This window comes from Petaurus breviceps, unplaced genomic scaffold (genome assembly GCF_028583685.1).
Source record: "Petaurus breviceps papuanus isolate PSGF00001 unplaced genomic scaffold, PetGlider_PUasm1.0 90633, whole genome shotgun sequence".
NCBI classification, from domain to species: domain Eukaryota; kingdom Metazoa; phylum Chordata; class Mammalia; order Diprotodontia; family Petauridae; genus Petaurus; species Petaurus breviceps.
Window position 1 is genome coordinate 8950494 of NW_027187293.1, and position 22352 is coordinate 8972845.

Genomic DNA, 22352 nt, shown 5'->3' on the forward strand with positions numbered 1-22352 from the left:
GTGTGTGTGTGTGTGTGTGTGTGTGTGTGTGTGTGTGTGTGTGTGTGTGGCACCAGGAAAAGAGGAGATAATTCTTTCTACTTTTTTCCATAGTACATAGGCCAGAATTCTGGCCCCAGTGGCATAGTTACAATAATGATAATAGCAGCTAACATTAACATAACACTTTAAAATAGCACACATGTATATGTGTCAAGCACTGTAAGTGCTTTTACAATTATTATCTCATTTGATCCTCACAACTACCGTTGGAGATAGGTACCAAGATTATATCCATATTACATATGTGGAAACAGGCAAACAGGGTTAAATGACTTGCCCAGGGTCACAAAACTAATAAGTGTCTTGAGGTCACATTTGAACTCAGGATCTTCTTGACTTCAGGTCCAGTGCTCTATCCACTGTACCATCTAGCTGCCTTAGGGTACCCTTTTTAGCTATATCACAAATTCGTTTTTTTGGTGAGCTCACCAAAAAATCTACCATGTAGAGCATAGTTTCTGTGAGAAAATGTGTTTTGAGTCCCAACTGACCAATTTAAGAACATTTATAAAAAGTTTGTTCCTAAATTGGGGATTATAGCTGTAGGCATAATACTCTTGCACATAGGTGACAGAGAAAGGAACATGTGTGTGTATAACTGATTCATGGATAGCTTAGTCATACTGGTAGAGAGTAGGATTGTAGATCTATAGCTAAAAGGAATCCCAGAGGAAAATAAATACTTAAGTAATGTGACTTGAAGGAGCTCACTTGCCCCTAGATAGCGCCTCATCTAGTCAGAAATTCCAAACATTAGTTTTTATTAGTTTATGCAGCCTTAATGGTTTAGCAAGGGTCAGAAGAACTAGGGCAATGGGACACCTGGAGTGGGTGTGGAAACTAGATGTCAATAAAAATCCTTTGCCTATTTCACAATTCTGCTTAGGGCTAGCCTTGGGTCCACTGGAACCAGCATTATTACTTAAACCAAAAGACATTAACCTGGACCTCCCCTCCCCTATGCCTTTAAGAGATTAACCTTCAATTGTGGTTAAAAGTCAAAGTTTTAACATTTTGTCCTTGCTACCTAGTAATTATTCTGATTAATTATTCATACTTAATCCCAGTCTGAGATGTCTGACAAAACAATGTCCTGGTGAATTTATTTTTACCATGTGTCAATCTTTTCTTCTCCATGGACATTCTGGGATGACTGTATAATGATCTAGGACTGGGGTAGGGAACCTGTGACCTAGAGGACACATGTGGCCCTCTGGGTTCTTAAGTGCGGCCCTTTGGCTGAATCCAAACTTCACAAAACAAATCCTTTTATTAAGGGGATTTGTTCTGTGAAGTTTGGATTCAGTCAAAGGGCCACACTTGAGGCCCTAGGTCCTCATACCTAGATATCCATTTCATGTATCACATCTGCATTAGTCCTCAGTGATTGTATAAAGAAATTTTTCAGTTTGGGTCTCTCTTATTGCGGTAACCCTTTTTTAGAGAAGGATTTTTCTTTCTCATTCACGCCTTGCCTAAAGTAGATTCTTCTCTCACCTTCCCTGAAGCCCTTGAGGGGCGATGTTCCAGGCGAGGTCATCATCACTGTCATATCTTCGAGGGTTGTCAAAGAAATAGGATCTAGGGCTAAATCCATGGCTTGGGACCATTCCAGGATTTGTCTGGAAAAACAATCACATGATAAAACAATTCTCTCCTCTCAGCGTGTCAATAGATGCTAGGCACAGAATGATGTAGGAGTTGGCAGAAATGACTGACCTTTTGTTGACCTTACCTGTTTTTCTCTGGAACAAAGGAAGATTCCAATGGGAAGAGGGAGAGGGGAACAGAAGGACAGAATTTGGAAGTAACTGCTACGCTTTTTAAAGTATCATCATTTTTTATTAAATAATAGAAAATCACTAGAGACTTTAGGCCTCCTTCCTGTTTGGATGGGGGCTGTTCCTACATGCAACTCACTAATTGAGTCATTCCTATGACCTATCTTTTGCTACATATAAAAATTGAGTGCTGGTAGAATCCTTTCCAACACATTATATATGTAGGTTGTTTTTTCCCCCCGAATGGATTTTCTTATGAACCTGACTGAGAGGAGTTTCTGCAATCAAGTTAACCACACTGAGCATTAAGGGGGCCAAAATTAAGCAAGGCATCATGCCTATAATCACCGGTACAAGGGAAGGTTGGTGGATCTCTTGAATTTGGGAGTTAGGGTAGCAAGAGGGCTAAAGTCAAACCAACTCCTAGTGAGACCCCAGGACCAGCGAATTGCTAGGCTGCCTAAGGAAGGGTGAACTGGCCAGAGTTGGAAAAATGAACAGGCTAAATGTTCTGTGCCAATCAGCACTGGGATTAGGTCTGTGAGTGGCCATACACTTCTAACCCAAGTGAGACCCAAGTGGCAGACCCAGTCCTCCACTGTGACTCTAGTGTGCTGTTTAAAAGACAATGAGAATAAGACAAACTGGAAAACCACTCTTTCCCATATCGAGTCTAATACAAACTAAGGAAACTGGACTCTGTTCTTCCTCTGAGCAAAATTCATATTAGCAGGCTATATATTTAGTTCTTCTATTTTTAGGAATTTAATTTCTGCTCTAAAACTTGTTGATCCCAGGGGAAGTTACTGCCCTAGACCTAGCTAAGGCATTGTCTGATAGCCTTGCTCAGAGGTATCTTGTACCCCTACCTGTGCTCTGTCACCCAATTCCTGGTGCTAAGAGTAGAATATCACGATCCATTAATGGGTTGTGTTGAAATGACTTCTTGAGTGCAGCACAAACAAAAGAAAATCCATGACATCTAATAACATTTCTTCTCCACTTGTGCCCCTCCCTATAAATAAATTAGGTCCTGATGTTCCTTCAGGCCACTAGGGGACGATTTTGGTATAACAAATCCACTAAGAAACTGGCAATACATTCAATAGTAAATGGTAAATTTCATAGCAAATACTATGAAATATGATTAATATGGCAAACAACTTTTCTTCACACAAAATTTGGGGGCACAGATTAAACTGTAGCTATATATAGTTTGTCATGTAAACTTAGCAATTTGGTTCAACTTAAGTTCTTAATAAACGACTTGGAACTAAAATATATCTAAATATACCATTTAGTTCTGAATCTTCATAGATTTTACACAGAATAATTAATAATAATAATAGTGATAAAGAGTGGCTAGCCCTTATATAGCACGTTAAGGTTTGCAAATTGCTTTACATATATTATCTTATTTGATATTTATACATTCATTCAACAAACAGATCATAGTGTTAGGCATGAGAAGGAGATATAAAAGGTTAGATAAAACACAGTCCCTGGTAAGACCTCAATCATCCACCACAATATTGCATGATAAATCATTAGAAAGTAAAAAAAAAAGTGCTATTTGAGATCCAAGAAGGAAGGCTATTATCACCCTGAGCTGCCCCCCCCACTCCCCTCCATGCAGAAAATGCTCGCCCTACCCCATCCCTCTACTTTCTGCTTTCTCTTGCTTCTTTCAGGACTCAGCCCAAGTCTCAGCTTCATCAACAAGCCTTTCCCAGTGTGTTCCTTCTCAGATAACCTTCCCTCTACTCTGCATATAACTTGTAAGTATGTTATCTCCCCAATTAGAATGTAAGCCCTTTGAGGAAATGGATTAGTTTTTGGCTTTCTTTGTATTCCCAAAGCACAGTACCTGGCATACAGTAAGAGCCTAATAAATGTTTGTTGAATGATTGACAGGAGTCAAGTCAACTAGCACTAATATTAGTCAATAGTGAGGCCACCTTGGAGCCTAAAGTTTTGCCCCACTAAGTCTCCTCCTTTATCTGTGGCTCCAGTCCAACAGCCACCCCAGAAAACTTAACTAGCTGCCTTCAAAGTAGTAAGAATGTCAAGGTAGCTCCTCTCTAAAAAAATAAAGTCCAGACTCCTAAGCCTGAAACTGAAGGCTCTCCATAGACTGAACTCAGCCTTTTTGTCTTTACCTCTCAAAGCACCCCTTTATTTTTTCTCTGTTGTGGTCAAACTATTTGGTGACTCACTATTCCCTAACAACACAGATGACAGATTTAGAGTTGAGAGGAATCTTAGAGGTCCTCTGTAATTTTACAGATGAGGAAACTGGACACAGAGAGATGAAATTACTTGCTCAAATAGTAAACCGAAGAGCCTGTATTCTAATCCATCCTGTGTTCTCCTGCTTTCGTGCCTTTGCTTAAATCATTCCCTAGGCCTGAAAAACCTGCCGATCCTCCCCATCCTTCCATGTTTAAATCTCTTCTTGCGTTTCAAATTCTAGTACAAATTTCTCTGCTTTCATGAAGCCTTTTCCTATCCTCTCATCCTGAAGTGATCCCTCTGATCTCTCAGAACAATTTGCACCTGTCTTGTGTTATAGTTATCTACATATGTCTTATCTCTTCCTAGTCAGTCAGTCAATACTATGTTCTGGGCACTGTGCTAAATGTTGGGGGTACAAAGAAAGGCAAAAACTAGGTACACATGAAATATAAACAGAGAAGAAAGAAGGTAATCTGAGAGGAGAAGGCACTAGACTATAAAATCTTTGAGGGAGGATGGACTGTGTCTTATTCTTATATTTTCCTCAGTACCAAGTAAAATTTTCTGCATGCAAAAAAATAGAAATAGCTCACAGAGAGAAATCACTTTACAAGAACTTTCTTCACAACCACCATGTGAGGCAGGTTAGTGGAACAGTAGAAGAAATTATTATACACATTTTGTAGATAAATAAAAAGAGGTTGAGAAAGAGTAATCAGGGTGACTAGGTGGCACAGTGAATACAGCACCGGCCCTGAAGTCAGGAGGACCCCAGTTCAAATTGAGCCTCAAACACAATGCAAAAACTAGCTGTGTGACCTTGGGCAAGTTAGTTAATCCCAGTTGCCCTCCAAAAAGAAAAAAAAAGTAATCAATTCAATTGCAAATTGAATTCAAACCCAAGTTTTCTAACTCCAAATTCAATGTCTCCCACTGTACCATACTGATGCAGAACAGGTACTTAGTAAATGTTAACTATTAGGCAGTTCTATGGCTAATTACTCAGCTTGAAGATTTTAAGGTCCCTTGGGGCAAATAGCAGCTATCTTGTTTTCTCTCCTCAACTTTGTCATTAGTGAAATTACCCAGGGAAGAGAAAGGGGTAAACCTTGGTACGGGTATAGATTTCCAGTTAGGTTCAGAGAAGAAGAATTGCACTCTTGGCTGAAAAGACAACTTTTAATTATTTGTGGGTATCATGGATATCTGGAATTTCCCTGTCATCTCAACTTTACCACAGACAACTGACCATTAACCATGCCTTATAACTTGGTCAAAATATTGGTGGCTTAATTCCTAGCACTGAGGAAGGTACTCAGTATAAACTAGGAAAGAACATTGAGCTCCTTGGATCTCCAGGAAAACAAATATCTGAAAAACCAAAATTCTCACCCCTTGGCCTTCTTCTGTATTAGTCTCTGTGGATGTTTCTCAAAAAGTCAACTGGGCCCCAAACATACTCAAGGAGTCTGAGTAATACCTTGCAGAAACTTCAGCATTGTATCCCTTTCAGTGACAAATTATATTCATAACTTTCAAGAGATAGTTGCATTGCAATACTGGTTATAACCATGACCTACAGTGGGTGGTGGGAGGGTAGTTGAATTCTATTGTATTCCCATCTTAAAGGTTTGCTTTGCTAGAACATAAGATGACAAATTCAGGTTTACTGATTCAGATCAAGTGTTCTAATGATAATGAAGTAGTCACCAACTGGAAAACACTCACTTCTCTTCAATCCTCATAGAATCAAACTCTTTTCCAGGCCTTTGCAAAACAAAACAAAATTAAATATTTGAGAAGAGGGTGGCCAGGTGGCTCAACGAGTAAGAGCACCGGCTCCAGTGTCAGGATGACCTGGGGATCAAATCCGGGCTCAAATACTCAGCACCACACCCAGAAATAACTGGCCGTGTAACCTTGAGCAAGTTACTTAACCCCGAATGCTTTAAAAATAAATATTTGAGAAGAAAGCATTTTTCAGAGCTGTTACAGGAAAGGAAGACAATTTGCCGATGTTCAGTTGTGTCTGACTCTTTGTGATCCCTTTTGGGGTTTTCTTAGCAAAGACACTGGAGGGATTTACCATTTCCTTCTCCAGCTACTTTTACAGATGAGGGAGTAAGACAAACAGGGTTAAGATTTGGCCAGAGTCACATAACTAGTAAGTATCTTAGACTGGATTTGAACTCAGGAAGATCAGTCTTCCTGACTCTAGGCCTGGCACTCTGTTCACTCTTCCACCTAACTGTCCCAAGGAAGAAGACAATAATGTCTCCAATGGCCAGAATGCTCTCCCTTCTGACTTAGTTTCTCTGGCCTCCTTCATATATGTATATGTTTATGTGTGTGTGTGTGTGTGTGTGTGTGTGTGTGTATTTGTTTTCTTATTTATTTGAGACTGGGACTCTTTATCTCACCCTGCAGGTAGTGGTCAGTGGCTTTGATCTGCTCCATTTCTGGCCAGGGCCAGTTTGTTCTTCCTTTGACATCCTGATGCCCTGCTCCTACCTCCACCCTGCTCCTAGAGGCTTACTATATTAGTGCTAGATTTAGTGTGGGCCTTAGTCCTACTGTAGCTCAGAACTCTTGTGTTCAAGTGTTCTACCAGCCACAGCCTCCCTAATAGGAGAGATTACAGACATGATCCACCATTCCCAGCTGGCAGAACTTTCTAATGTCCCAAAGGACGGTGAATTATTCTCTGTTATAACAATTTCAAAGTCTAAAAATGAGACCCTGAATGGCAAAACAAACAAACCCCAAAACCAAAAATTCCACTATTCACTATTACATATAAATATAAATATATATATATGTATATCTCCTGTATATGCTAGTATACAAAATTTTAGTATTCACTATTATGTTATAAAAGAATTCCCTTCCTCCCTCCCTCCAATAAAATACAAATCAATTTACTTACTAGGTCCTTTGTAGGATTTCTAACTCGGAAGAAGTAAACAACTAAGGTGGTGGGCAGAAGTTCCCACACAAAAAGGACCACTCCAAACACTACATATCCAGCATCTCCAAGTTGACTTTTCAGATCTGCCTGTGAAGACAAAAATAATGGAGAAATGGAAAAATATCTGTTTATACTGGATAAAGTCACAGAAGAGAAGGTGGATCATGCCTAATTAGAAGTGAGTACTACATAATAATTCTGATTCTATTCCTGAACCTCTTCCCCCCAAAATATACACATTTAAACCATGAGATCATAATAAGACTAGACAAGACATTGAGTAGTTATCTTATCCAGCCTCCTCAAGACACTGATGATTATTTGAACTTTTCATGATCAATGGTCATTTTTTAAAAATATAAAGTGTTTTTAAAAATTGGTAGTTTTTTCTATATTCATTGATAAATGCAAAAAATTTTTTTGACAAAATACAATATCCTGGAAACACTAGAAAACCTAGGAATATTAAATGGGCCTTACCTTAATATGGTAAAGAGTATATGTCTAAAACTAAGAGCCAGCATTATATGTAATGGGGAGTTCTTTCCAATAAGATCAAGGGTAACTGATGATATACATTGTCACCACTACTATTTGATTTAAGTCCCAGAAATGGTAGCTATAGCATTAAGAAAAAGACACCAGCATAGAAATAAGCATAGACCAAGAAGAAACATTATCTCTTTTTGCAGATGATATGATGGTATATTTAGAGAACCCTAGGAAGTCAACAAAAGTTAATTGAAACAACAATTTCAGCAAAAATTCTGGGATGTAAAGTAAAAGTCCATAAATCATCAGCATTTCTATAAATTAGCCATAAACCCAGCAAAAAGAGATATAAAGAGAAATGTTATTTAAAATAACTATAGCAAGTTGAAAATACCTGGGATAAAAAAATACCTATTATCTACCATAATACACACAAGAACTACTTGAGTCCAACATCAAAATATTGCTGATAGAAATAAAGACGACCCTCAATAGTTGGAAAAATGTTAATTGCTCTTGGAAAGACCAAGGCAATATAATAAAAAGACAATACTACCTCTAATATACTTACTCAGTACCATAAGAAGTACTTTATAGAACTAGAAAAAATAACAACAGAATTGACCTGGAGGAACAAAAGTCAAGAATCTCAAGGGAAATGATGGAAAAAAAAAAAGGGGGGGGAACAAAGTGGGCCTAACAGTACCAGACTTCAAATGATACCACAGAACAGTACTCTTTAAAAAAAAATTGATACTTGTTATAAAATTTTAAAAATATCAATCAGTGGAATAAAGAGGTATACAACATACAAAAGTAAATGAACTTAGCAGCCTAGTATTTGATAAACCCACACACTCCAGATGCTGGAGAAAGGATTTACTATTTGATGAAAAATTGGACAGACTTGCAGTCTGGCAGGAATTAGGGTTAGATCAACATCTCACGCCATATAGAAAATGGATACATGCCCCAGATAAAGTCATATCACAATCAACTTAAAGGAACAACCTTTCAGATCTATGGATAGGGGAAGAGTTCATGACCAAGAAAGCAACAGATAACAGAAGATAAAATCGATGTTTTTGTTTAGATAAAATTCAACAGTTTTTTGCATAAACAAATACAATGCAGTTAAGATTATAAAGGAAATAGGTAACTGGTAAAAAAAAATCTTTGGAGCAAGTTTCTCTGATAAAGATCTCATTTCTAAGATATAGAAGAAAGAGATTCAAATCTATAAGAATAAGAACCATTCAAAAGATGACAAATGTCAAAGGATATGAACAGGCAGTTATGAGGGAAGAAATCCAAACTATTTATAGCCATATGGGAAAAATGCTCCATTTCACTAATAATTAAGGAAATGAAAATAAAAGAGACTCTGAGATTCTACTTCATACCCATCATCTTGGCAAAGATGATAAAAAGGAAAATGATAAATGCTAGTGGGCTCTGGGAAAACAGGTGCATTGATATATCGGTAATGCAGCTATAAATTATGTTCCAAAACTTACCAAGCTATACTTTTTGATTCTAGTCCTATATCCCAAAGAGTTTTTTTTTTTGGAGGGGGGAAGGCAAGGCAATTGGGGTTAAGTGACTTGCCCAAGGTCACACAGCTAGTAAGTATCAAGTGTCTGAGGCCAAACTTGAACTCAGGTCCTCCTGACTCCAGGGCTGGTGCTCTATTCACTGCATCACCTAGCTGTCCCCTAGAGATTGTTTTAAAAAGAAGAAAAAAGGATCTATATCTACAAAAATATTTATAATAGCTCTTTTTGGGGATGTCTTTATAAAAGCCCATTGTTTCCTTGATTGGAATATGTAATCGTTACCTCTTAGCCTCTTCTGCAGAATCAGTTCCCCAATTTTAACCAATCTTCATATAACACATTTTCCATTTTTTTGGTAATTTCTATCAAACTTCTACAAACCTTTTCTAATTTCTCTTCATCTTGCTTTTTAATATGGAGGCAACCAGATTGCACAGTGGATATACAGTGTTGGACTTAAAATCAAGAAGATCTGAATTCAAAATCAACCTCAGTTTTTAGCTGTGTGACCCTGGGAAAATCACTTGACTTCTCTGTATGTTAAGTTTCCTTATCTGTAAGATGGGGATAATAATCCCTTCCCACTGAGGGGTTTTGTGAGAATCAAAAGAGATAACACATGTAAAATGTTTTCTAAACTCTAAAGCACTATCTATATGGTAGCTATTATCATATAAGTCACCTAAACTGGCTACATTACTCTGCTGAGAATAATTTCCTAATCCCTGCATGTCATACTTCTTTGGAATCCATCCCAAAGTTCTCTTGGTTTTTTCCACAGCTGCATTATGGCAATGACTCACGGGGAGTTTATGGTCAACTGCTGTATCAGTCTCTCTCTCTCTCTTGGGAACTAGGAAAGGCCTCCTGCAGGTAGGATTTGAGTTGAGACATGAAGGAAATCAGACCTATATAAACAGCCTACTTTCTCTTCTTCATGTGTTTGTGGTGTAAGTGGGATGCCCTTATCTCTTTTTCCATCTATTTTCATTTGTCTAATTCATCAAGTTTATTTCACATTTACAAACAGGACGACTATAAACCCACATTAAAGAAAGGGATAGGATAGGCACTGGTCCTGTGATTTTGTTGATTACAGGGAGCTCCCAGGGTCTCAAAGTGAGCAGAAAGGAAGAACAATGACTGCTGTTAGCAGTTGCAGATCTGGAGTGTGTTCTTCTGTGTTACTGAGAAGATGGGAGGCTCCCTTTTCTCTCAAGAATAAAGTACCATTTAGCCACAGGGATAGGGACAGGACTTGTGATTAAACTAGTCAAGGAAACTCTCTCTAGCAATGCAAGTTGGCACCTTCTCTGAAACTTGTAGTCTTAGAGGGTTTCGCAGAGCACTATGAGGTTAAGTGATTTGCCTAGGGTCATACAGTATCTGTCAGAGAACTCTACCCTATGTCATCCTGTCTTTGAAGCTGGTTCTCTAGCCACTGTGCCACATTGCCTCTCTAAACTAAAGAATTACTAAACTAAATAAAAGGATATATCTGAGTCCTGTTGGAGAGTCCAGCACTGAGCAATGGGACTCAAGAACGATAAAAAATGAGTTCCTCCTAATTTTTCCATGTGGGCCCTGAGATTCTACCTAACATGCTTTGGTTGTCATTTGGGACCTCAGAAGTGGAGGGAGAGGATGTCCTCATTTTCATTTCCTTTCTGTCCTTATTCCTTTTTGAGGTTAAAGTCAGTGGATTTTGGAATAAAAACAGAACTTTGGTTCAAATCCTGACCCTACATTAACCAACTATGTGACCATGGACAAGTTATCCACCCTCTTCTGGGTCAGAGAAAACTAACCTATGCCTCAGTTTCCTCATCTAGAAGGGTAGAGATAATAATCCTTCCACTATTCACCTCACACCGTAGTTTTGAGAAAATATTTTGTAAATTTTAAGAAAAGCAGAAGTCTCCAGAACTGGATTCTGGTCCTGGCTCTTGCACTAACAAGCTGTATGACCTTGAACAAGTTTTGGCTGATGGAGTGGAAAGAACAAGGTACTTCGAGCTGGAGGAGCCTTGCACAGCTCACTTAACCTCAGCAGGCCTCAGTTACCTCAGCTGTAAAGAAGGAAGGTACTGGACCAGATAATCCAAAGGGATTCTCAGTTCTAAATCTACAATCCTATGAATGCTTTGGCCCACAATTTCTTTATATGCATCATGAGGGATTTGGACCAGATGACTTCTAAGATTCCCTTCATAATACTAACTTTCTGTAGAAATAATTGTTGACATTTATATAGTGTCTTACAGTTTACAAGGGGCAGTTAAGTGGTGCAGTGGATTGAGTCCTAGGCCTGGAGTCAGGAACACTCGTCATCTTTTTTTTTTCTTTTTGGAGGGTAATTGGGGTTAAGTGACTTGCCCAAGGTCACATGGCTAGTTTTGTGTGTTAAGCGTCTGAGGCCGGATTTGAACTCAGGTCCTCCTGACGCCAGGGTCGGTGCTCTATTCACTGTGCCACCTAGCTGCCCCAAGACTCATCTTCTTGAGTTCAAATCTTGTCTCAGACAAGACAAGCTGTGTGACCCTGGGCAAGTCACTTAACCCTGCTTGCCTCAGTTTCCTCATCAGTCAAATAAGTTGGAGAAGGAAATGGCAAACCATTCCAGCATCTCTGCCAAGAAAACCTCAAATGGGATCCCAATGAGTTGGATGTGACTGAAAGGACTCAACAACAACAAAGGTTTACAAAGTACTTTATAAACATTATTTCACTTGATCCTCTCGAAAGTCTTTTCAAGTACAGTCAGCTGGTGGCATGTCAGATAAAGTACTAGGCCTGCAGTTCAAATCTGGCCTCAGATATTTATTAGCTGTGTAACTGGGCAAGTCATTTAATCTGTATTTGACTCAATTTCCTCACCTGTAAAATGGGGAAAATAATCACATCTACCTCCCAGGGTGGTTGTGAGGATAAAACGTATATAAAGTATATAAATCCCCTTGAAAACCTTAAAATAAAATATATAAACACAATATATATTATATGTAATATGTTATATATTATAATATGTAAAATAAAATATACACATGCTAGTTATTACTACTTAGAATCCTACAGGAATTATTCTCCTCACTGTGAAGATGAAGAGACTGTGACCAAGAAAAATTAAGTGACTCGGTCGTGCAGCTAGTAAACAATGGAAGCAGGATTTCCAGTCCCTACTAATTCGAGATCAAGCACTCTTTCCATGCCAATGCCAAACTGGCCTCTCTAATAATGGCATCATTAGACTGGATGATCACATGAAATTTCACCAGTTCTGTTTCTCTTGACTTAACCAAAATAAGAAATAAAATTTAGGATTTCCCTTGACTAAAATCAATCACTCAATCTCCCTCCTTTCTTTGGACAGGTGGGGAACTATGGGTATAGAATGTTACATATGTTGACAGACACGGTTGATATATGGGTCAGTTTTGCTGAAATGTGATTATTAAAAAAAAAACTTGTTATAAGGGAAGAAGAGGAGGGAGACATTGTCTCAGAAATGCATGTGATGTAAAAACAAAAAGCATTAGTAAAGCTAAAAAAAACAACAGCTCGATCATTCCCTCTTCTGTGCCTTTCCATAAACAAAGGTATTCTTTGACAGCAAAAGGAATGACAGAGGTCACAGAGGGCCTGGGTCTGCAGAAGGCAGAATGCTCCTGTAGATCTCACCATGTGATCTCATAATGAATTCAGGAAGCCCAAGAGATGGGAGAAATCCACAATTTCTATAGCTCTCAGACTTGGGGAGGCTAAGTGGGCCACAAGGGAGTAAGCATCAAACAGCCTTTCTGTTTGCAGTGTCCTGGGTGGCTCAAATATTCATTTTTTTCTGCAGCCACATCTCTGTCCATGTCACTGGCCCCATCCAGGTTCCATGGTCTCTGGACCTGCTTCTGTAGCCTGCAGACATGAAAGGTCCCACCTCCTGATCTGTTGTTTAGTCATATAAGATGTGTCCCAGCTTTCCCATCAGCAAAATGGGGATTATAATAGTAATAGCACCTATCTCACAGAGATATGGTGAGGAAAGATCTGTCCAAAGCTTAAAGCATTATACAAGCTATCCTGAAAGTCTTAGTGAAGTTTTAAGCATTAAAGCTGCTCAATCATTCCCTCTAAAGATATTTAAGCCTGAAACTGCACTGAGACTTTTGGGAGACCCTGTGTAAAGCTCTTATTAGGCTTGACCGAATCAAAGGGCTGCACTTGAGGACCTAGAGGGCCATGTGTGGCGTCAAGGCTGCAGGCTCCCCAGTCCTGGGCTAGAGGTTGGATGAGGGTCATCCTCTTTGCTGACCACTTTTGTGCTTGCTTTAGTTTACATTTGGAGTCTGATACATAATACTTGGGAGAAGGGTGATATATTAAATTTCCTGTGATCTGAAGAATGGATTTGAGAAAGGGGCAACAGACTAGGACAACAGGGGAAAAAGGAGAGCTCCTATTCAAGCCTAAAATCTCAGCTGCCATCTTTTAATCTAGATTTCTTCAAACACTGTGAATATTTGTCTTGGGAGAATCAGACTTGTTATTGTATCTGCTTGGGCAACTCCTTTCCGGCATCCTTTTGTATGCTGGCTTCTCCCATTTGACTATAAACTCCTTGAGGGAAAGGATTATTTATTTTTCTTTTTTGTCTCCCCAGCATTTAGCACAGTGTCCAACACATTGTTGTTCAATCATGTCTAACTCTTCATGACCCCATTTGGAGTTTTCTTGGCAAAGATACTGGAGTGGTTTAACATTTCCTTCTCCAGCTCATTTGACAGATGAGGAAACTGAGGCAAACAGGGTTAAATGACTTGCCCAGGGTCACATAGCTAGGAAGTATCAGAAGGCAGATTTAAACTCAGGAAGATGTGTCTTCTTGACTCCAAGGCTTATGCTCTATTCATTGTACCACCTAGCTGCCCAGCCTAGGACATGCTTAATGTTTATTGAATTAAGTTGGACTGAATTGAATCCTGATAAGGAAACTTCCTCTATTGGTAAAGATTGGCAGCATTGACTAGAGGGTTGCCTGGCACTTAGAAATTAAATTTATTTACCGACAGTCACAAAGCTATTATGTGTCAGAAGCTGGACTTGAACCTGCGTCTTCCTGACACTAACGTCAGTTCTCCATTCACTAAATACATTTAAGCAATTTTTAAAACACCTTGACCAAACCTCAGAGCACTCAACAAAATTTCAGGCATGTGTTTTCTGAAACCTGAGTAAGTCTTCTTTCATTCCTTTTTTCATCACAAACCTCAACTCTTAATAACACTTTAACATTTCCAAAATAACTCTGAAAAGGTTTTGGCCACATCAGTCTGATTATTTAACTCTTGTTGGCTTTCTGGGAGAAAGGGATTGTTCACGACAAGCACGTAAAAGAGCAGGGCTTATCACCACATGTGGCACATGAGGCCCCTGAAAGAGAAAAGCAAAACAATTTGCCCAAAGTCGTAAGACTAGTGAGTGAACACAACCAAGCCAGACTGGAAGTTCTCTGGCTTTTACACTCTTGTCCAGAGCTCAGCCTAGTATACTACCATGTCTCTTATAAGGAGAGCTAGATCCCGAGAAATTGAAAAATCGGGACATCCTTGGTTCTCATTTACAGGCCCTTCAGTTTTCAAAGCTAATTCTCCCAGCTAAGCAGCCCTTGTGAGCTCCTCACTTGCCTGGTCTGATACATTGTACCAGTCATAATCAAAGGAATGGACATTCTTATTGTGAGAAAAGGATAATATGAACAAGTTGTAACAGGCTCTGGATGCATAAAGCAGGATAACTGTCACCCCAATGGCGGTCACTTGACACACGGATGAGCCCTGGAAAAGAAGGAAATTTGCTTTAGTACAACTCCCAGGAAAGACCAGTGCCATTCTAGCCAACCACCATCCCTCATTTCCCCTCTGCATCCATCTTTACTTAGGTGTGTCTGGCTAGGCAAGCCCTTCACATGATCCAAAAACCCATCTGAATTCCCTATCGGAAATAGACACTTCAGTATATTAGTAACCCTCCAAATTTATATTGACGTTTAAGGATCTAGTCATATAGTCCCAAATCTGCTTATGTTTTTTTCCTCCTAAGAATCTGAAAAAGAAGGGACATGAAAATTCTAGGATAGGAGACAGCTGCAATATTAGTTTGGAAATACTTCCATTCAATTGAAACCAGAGTCAGAGACCAGACCTGTATGCTGTGCTGTTTCTGGGCCCTTTGGGTAGCAATATACAAGTGACGTGGACCTTTGTTTTAATTCTTCCTGAACACTGCTGGCCAGCCCAGTAGTAAATAGTCCCAAGAGCTGCCAATTCCCCTAGGTCTCTGTTTGTTTCCCCCACTCTTCCCAGTGTAATGACTAAGCACATAGCAAGGGATTGTTCTGTGGACAGAGCTCAGCTACTAGAGGATTTTGTGAACCAGTAATACACTTGGTGTTTAATAAATACTTGTTGGCTGAACTTGGGACTTGTCAGTAACTATGAAAATTCTCTTGTTAATAAATGATCGGTTTTTCTAACCAATCAGAAAACCATGGGATAAACAGGATATTAGCTAATGTACCTGAACATCTGGAGAGTGCTTTGATATTTTTTTCAGGAAGGAGTTATCAAATAAATCCAAGGTGTTATTAAATTGTTTCAATGGCTGTTAATTACACTTATTATTTTCCCTGTGGGAGGTCTGAATAGTGTTCCAGTAGAAAGCTACAATTTAATCCTTCCTGTTAAATCCCCTCTCCCTGTTTTTAAAATCCCCAACTGCCTCAAATAGAGGAGAGATTATGTTCAAGGGAATTCAGACAAAATCAAGTTTGACATTTCCCTGCAAAGCAAGTGAATGAAAAGTTGCCCTAGCATACCAATTGTAGGGCTTGATTCTCCAGGGTAATGTCAGCAAACAAAATGGTGCTCGGTGGCAAAGATTTGGATTTATGAGGAATCTTTCACCCTAGGCCCTCAGGGTTGGCAGCTATTCTTCAATTTGTCATGACTGGATGCTTTCTGAGCACTGGCAGATTGGCACACAGTACCACACAAACCCCATCACCTGGCCCCAGTCTTTGGAATAAAGAGATTAAATAAAAGGGTTTTAAGGGCACTCAGCAAATCACTAGCAGACGAGGGAGCAGGGCCCTGGCCCTCCTTCTCTGATGCCAATACTCCATCCTGCCAGGAATTACACAACCCTCCTCTGCTCAGCAATCTGCTTTATGAAAGAACTATACCAGCTGTTTAGACAAATTTAGTCCTGCGGTCTCAAACATGTTTATATTTTTTCTCCTAGGCACCTAAAGTGGCAAGGATTGATATTTCTAGGGTGGAAGAAAGAAGTGGAGAACTGATCAGGTTCATAACTTCCTCCCCAACTTTAATTCTGGTCTCTTCCCTATAAAAAGAAATCATCATGAGGCTAAAAAGGCAGGCAGAAGTTCAGTTCTGTGGGTACTTGTCTCTAAGCAGCAGGAAGACCCTAGTCACCTAGCAGATCAAGAGGAAAAATGTGGGCCTGGAAGCTAGACCACCCTGAATTTCCCATGACTCACCAAGTGACCTCCAAAAAACTCCCGTGCCCCTTTAAAAAATTTAAATATGAGAATACAGGAAGGATGTGTGACTTTAGCTGTGTAGGAATTACCAGCAGGGGAAATACTCCATCAACACAGATTAAAATCTGCCTCTGACTTAGTAGATTGCTCCTAGTAGATGACTAGTCTGGGGCACAGAGAAGAGACTATCTAGGACCATAAGGCTAGTTTAGAGTCACAGGCAAGGTGTGAGCCTGTGTCTTTATGACTCCAAGCCCTACTGTCACATATTCTTTTAAAACAGGAGGCAAAATCAATTTTCTCTCTTTAAGCAGATAAATTATTCTCTTTAAACTCTGAACATTAGTTAATGTACTCTTAGCTGTATGGCACAAGGACACTTCAGGAATATAAGAGGTTAGGCTATTCATGGTTTGAACTTATGCCTCAGTCTTTTGTGTTAAAACAACAGCTTCACTAACTTAGGTTAGGCATGAGAGACGTTTTGGTATCTTTTTGTTTCCCAGTCAATCTGTTATTTCTGGCATGAGCTTTTTGGAAGGAGTTGAGTACATGTTGGAAATACTTCCTACCCTACCTTAGATTCCAAGTATATATTGGCTAAGGACATCTTGGAAATCTTGTAGAGGCAGATGGAAAGAGAGATGGCGCAGAGAACAAAGAGCGTGTCGTTAATGGCGACCCGCACTGAGACGATGACCTTTCTCTCCCAATTTTCTGTTTTCACGAGCACTGCACAGGTTAAATTCACCAACAGGAAAAGAAGACTGATGAAGAGGGAAGCCAGGTAGAGGGGAAGTCTGAAAAGAAATAATGAGAAAAAGTCAAAACTGTCTTCTCCATGTTGCATAAATGTTCAGTTCAGAATAATGCAAGTTTTTCTAGCTAACTGCTTACAACAGACACACCAAAATTAGGAAGTAGCTATTTGGGACCTGCTTATTTTATAGTTGAAAGTACCATAGTCTGATGGACCTAAAAAAAAATCTGTTACAGACCCTTCCAGGAGTTAGAAAGATGCCCACTGTCTATTCTCCTCAAAATTTTGTACAAGTGCCTCATAGGGAATACAGAATTGCTATGGGGGCTGTTTGATGTCTTTTGACAATAATCACTCAATCTTAATCAGTAAGCACTGATCTATGTGTCAGTCACTGTGCCAAGTGCTGACAATACAAATAGATACATACATATATGTACACATACATGATACTGCACATATGTGTACACATGAATGTATGTATATTTGTGCATATATGTATATGTGTACAGAATTAATGTAAACCAGCTAGAAAGTCGTTTAATAAAATGTAATTAGGAGGGAAGGCACTGGCTGTTGTGCAGGGGGAAATCAGAAATAGTTTCATATAGAAGCTGGAATTTCCATTGTGTCAGGAAGAGAAGGATTCTATGAGATTAGAAAAGAGGTTATACATTCTAGGCATGGGGAACCTCCAGGGTAAAATCATGGCGCTAAGAATGGAGTGCCATGTGTGAAGGTGACAAGGATTCCATTGGGTTTGGGAGAACTAATATCAATAACCTACAATACATCCCTGAGAAGGCAATGACTATAATGAAAAGCTGCCCAGAAGGGATCAATTCAATTCCAATAATTTAATTCAACAAGCATTTATTAAGCTATTACTAAGTAAAGACCATTGGGAGATAGACAAGGTTTAGACCATGTCCTTATGAAGCTTAACAACAAAAACAATAACAACAACTAATATTGATATAGGGTATCCTGAAAGTCTTAGTGCAATTTTAAGCACAGATAGTTTAAACTTGCACTAAGACTTTGGGGACAGACACCCCATGAAGTGCTTTAAGGCCATTAAAGTGCTTTATACGTATTATCTCATTTGATTCTCACAACAACCCTAGGAAGTAGATGTTATTGTCCCCATTTATAGATAAGAAAACCGAGGCTGAGAGAGATTAAGGGACTTGCTCAAAGTCAAACAACTAGTAAATTTCTGAAGACAGGATTTGAACCACTATTCTATCTACTGAGCCAACCAGCTGCTAATCTAGTAGTGGATTATGAGAGATGCACAAATGAGACAATATGCAATTTCATATGAGATAATAGTGCCATATATACAGTGTTATATAAGACCCAAAGGATGACAGGTTCTCTTAGTGATAAGAGGAATCAAGGAAGCACAGATGAGGTGGCCCTTGATGGGCAGAATGTACAAAGGGCAATCAAACTATGCATACCCTTTGACCCAGCAATGCCACTACTAGGTGCATTTCTCAAAGAGATCATAAAAAAGGGAAAAGGACCCACATGTACAAAAAAAATATTTATAGCAGCTCTTTTTGTGGTGGCAAAAAATTAGAAATTGAAGGGATGCCCATCAGTTGGAAAATGTAATGGAATATCATTGTGCTATAAGAAATGATGAGCAGGCAGATTTCAGAAAAACCTGGAAAGGCTTACATGAACTGAAGCTGAGTGAAATAAGCAGAACCAGGAGAAACATTGTGCAATAATCAACTAGGATTGACTTAGCTCTTAGCAATACAATGATTCAAGACAGTTCCAAAATACTCCTGATGGAAAACGCTATCCACATCCAGAGAAAGAACCATAGAGTCAGAAGGCAGATCAAAGGATACCATTTTTGCTGGTTTTTGTTTTCTTTCTCATGGCTTTTTCCTTCTGTTCTGATTTTTCTTTCACAATATGATTAATGTGGAAGTATGTTTAACATGATTGTACGTGAATAACATATCAGATTGCTGTCCTGGGGAGGGGGAAGGGAAGGGAGGGAGAAAATTTGGAACTCAAAAATCTCACAAAAATGAATGTTGAAAATTATCTTTATGGGGCGGCTAGGTGGCGCAGTGAGTAAAACACCGGCCCCGGAGTCAGGAGGACCCGAGTTTGGTTCCTGCCTCAGACACTTAACATCCACACAAAAAAACTAGCCGTGTAACCTTGGTCAAGTTACTTAACCCCAATGGCCCTCCAAAAGGCCCAAAAAAAAAAAAAAAGGAAACTATCTTTACAGGTAATTGGGAAAATACTATTAAGTGCAAAAAAATAAAGGATGGGTAGAAATTCAACAGGTATAGAAGGGAAGGAGGATAATAGTTCACAATTACACAGTATTTTAGGTTGCAAAGTACTTTACATATGTTATCACATTTGAGTCTTACAAAATCCCTATGAGATAAGTGCTATTATTATTTCCCTCTGACAAATGAATAAATTGTGGCTTAGAGAAACTAAATGACTTGCCCTAAGTCTTACAGCTACTCAGTATTTCAATCCAAATCTTCCTGTCTCCAAGTCACTATATCACAAACCCTTTCTAGGAAAAAAATTCCCAAGTATGGAAAGCATCAAAAACAGAGGCACAGGTACAGGGAAGCATGGGAAATTAAGGAGAAAATCATCTGTTTTGGTTGTAGTGCAGAATGTGTAGAAGGGAGTAATACCAAGTATCAAATGATATGAATACCTTTGTAAAGTGCTTTGCAAACTTTAAAACTCTATATAAATGCTAGCTATTATCAGCATCCTCATCATTGTATATTATTATCATAACATAAGAATATTATAATATTCTTATTCTAATTTATTATTATGTTTTTGTTGCCATTTGGTTGTTCTCAGTTGTGTCTGATTCTTCCTGACACCATTTGGGGTTTTCTTGGCAAAGATCCTGGAGTGCTTTGCCATTTTCTTCTCCAGCTCATTTTGTAGATGAGGAAACTGAGGCAAACAGGGTTAAGTAACTGGCCCAGGGTCACACAGCTAGTAAGTGTCTAAGGCCAGATTTGAACTCAGGAAGATGTCTTCTTGATTCCAGGCCTGGCACTCTAAGCACTGTGCCACCTAGCTGCCCTTATTATTATTTTTTTGCTTTATTTTTTTTGGAGGGCAATTAGGGTTAAGTGACTTGCCCAAAGTCACGCTGCTAGTAAGTGTATCAAGTGTCTGAGGCCACATTTGAACTCGGGTCCTCCTGACTCCAGGGCCGGTGCTCTATTCACTGTGCCACCTAGCTTCCCCATTTGCCCTTATTATTAAATAAGACTAGAAAACAGGGTGGCCCCAGATTGTAGAAAGATTTGAAGACTAAGATAAAGAAAATTAACTTTATTCAACAGATAATAGAAAGTATCAAAGATTTTTGAGTAAAGGAGTAAAACGATCAGATCAATGTATTAGGAAGATCAGCTGTGAAGGAAGGACTGGAAAGGAAAGTGAATATCATGGGGGAAAGGTGGAGAGAGGGGGTAAAATTTGTTAGGTTATTAAAATAGTCCAGCAAGGTCACAACGAGAGCCTATACTAGGGCTGTGGCAGTAGAACAGAAATGGGTGTAAGTGATATTGCAGAGACAGAATCAATAATAATAGCTAATATTTATATAGCTCTTTATAGTTGGCAAAATACTTTGTGTACATTATCTTATTTGATCCTCACAACAGCCTTGGGAGGTAGGTACGATTATTATCCCCACTTTACAGGCAAGGAAACTGGGGCTGAGAGGTTCACACAGTTAGGAAATCTGAGGCACTGTTTGTACTCGGGTTTTCCTGACTCCAAAGCTGCTGTCAACAAGCTAATTGCCAATACATTCATAGAACTATAGCACCAGAGCTTTGGAAGTGGTCTTCCCTAGTCCAGTCCCTTCATTTCATAATTGATGAAAATGAGGCCCAGATTGGTTAAGTCAGTATTCCAAGGTCATTCGAGGAATAAGTGGGATTCAAACTAAGGTCCAAGTTCATCACCCATTCCACTACACTATGTTAATTTCCCTAAACAATTAAAAAAATAAATAGTCCAATCCAACAAGTCATGCTATATACCAAGGTATTACAGGTACAAAGACAAAACAAAAAACAATTCACACCCTCCAGCAGTCAAAAACAAAACCAAAGAGGGAGACTGAATGAATGTTTTACCACTGAAAAAGAGCATGGAGTCCAAAGTATGCAGAAGTCTTTTCGGAAAGGTAATAAGCTGAATTTTGGACATGTGACTATGGGTTCACAGGTTCAGAGTTGGAAAGGAGCTCATAGAGAACTCTGAGATCAATATATCCACTTTATAAATGAGAAAACAGATATTAAAGGACTTGCTTACAGTCACATAAATAAGTAGCAGAGCTAGGCCTTTAGTAGTCAGTTAGTAAACATTTATTGAGTTCTTACTATGTACCAGGCACTATGCTAACCACAGGATATACAAAAAAGAGGCAAAAGACAGTCCCTGCCTTTAAGGAACTCACAATCTAATGGGACATACAGCAAGCAAACACATACGTACAAACAAGCTACATACAGGATGAATAGGAAATAATTAGAGGAAGAGATAAGAGGAGTTAGGAAAGATTTCCTGTAAAAGATGGGATTTTAGTTGGTAATTGAAGGAAGCCAGCAAGGTCAGTAGGGGGAGATGAAGAGGGAGAGTGTTTCAGGCATGGGGAGAGTCAAAGAAAATGCCCAGAGCCGAGAAAAGGAACGTCTTGTTCATGAAACAGCAAGGAGGTCAGTGTCACTGAATTAAAGAGTACATTATGGGGGGGGGGGGGGCGCCTAGATGGCTCAGTGAATAGAGCACCGGCCCTAGAGTCAGGAGGACCTGAGTTCAAATCCGGCCTCAGACACATGACACACTAGCTGTGTGACTTTGGGCAATTCACTTAACCCCAACTGCCCTCCAAAAAGAAAAATAAAAGAGTACATGATGAGGA

General features: G+C 39.2%; 1 protein-coding gene across 1 annotated transcript in view; it reads right to left on the reverse strand.

Moving 5' to 3' along the window:
- The window catches only part of GPR137B (G protein-coupled receptor 137B), a 98588-nt gene that overhangs the window by 6985 nt on the left and 69251 nt on the right, over positions 1-22352 (reverse strand). Inside the window, exons 3-6 of the mRNA XM_069064500.1 lie at positions 17207-17429; positions 14749-14902; positions 6985-7109; positions 1540-1664 (exon numbers count right to left, since the gene is read on the reverse strand). Of these exons, the coding sequence (XP_068920601.1) occupies positions 1540-1664; positions 6985-7109; positions 14749-14902; positions 17207-17429 (627 nt within the window). The remainder of the gene's footprint in view (positions 1-1539; positions 1665-6984; positions 7110-14748; positions 14903-17206; positions 17430-22352) is intronic.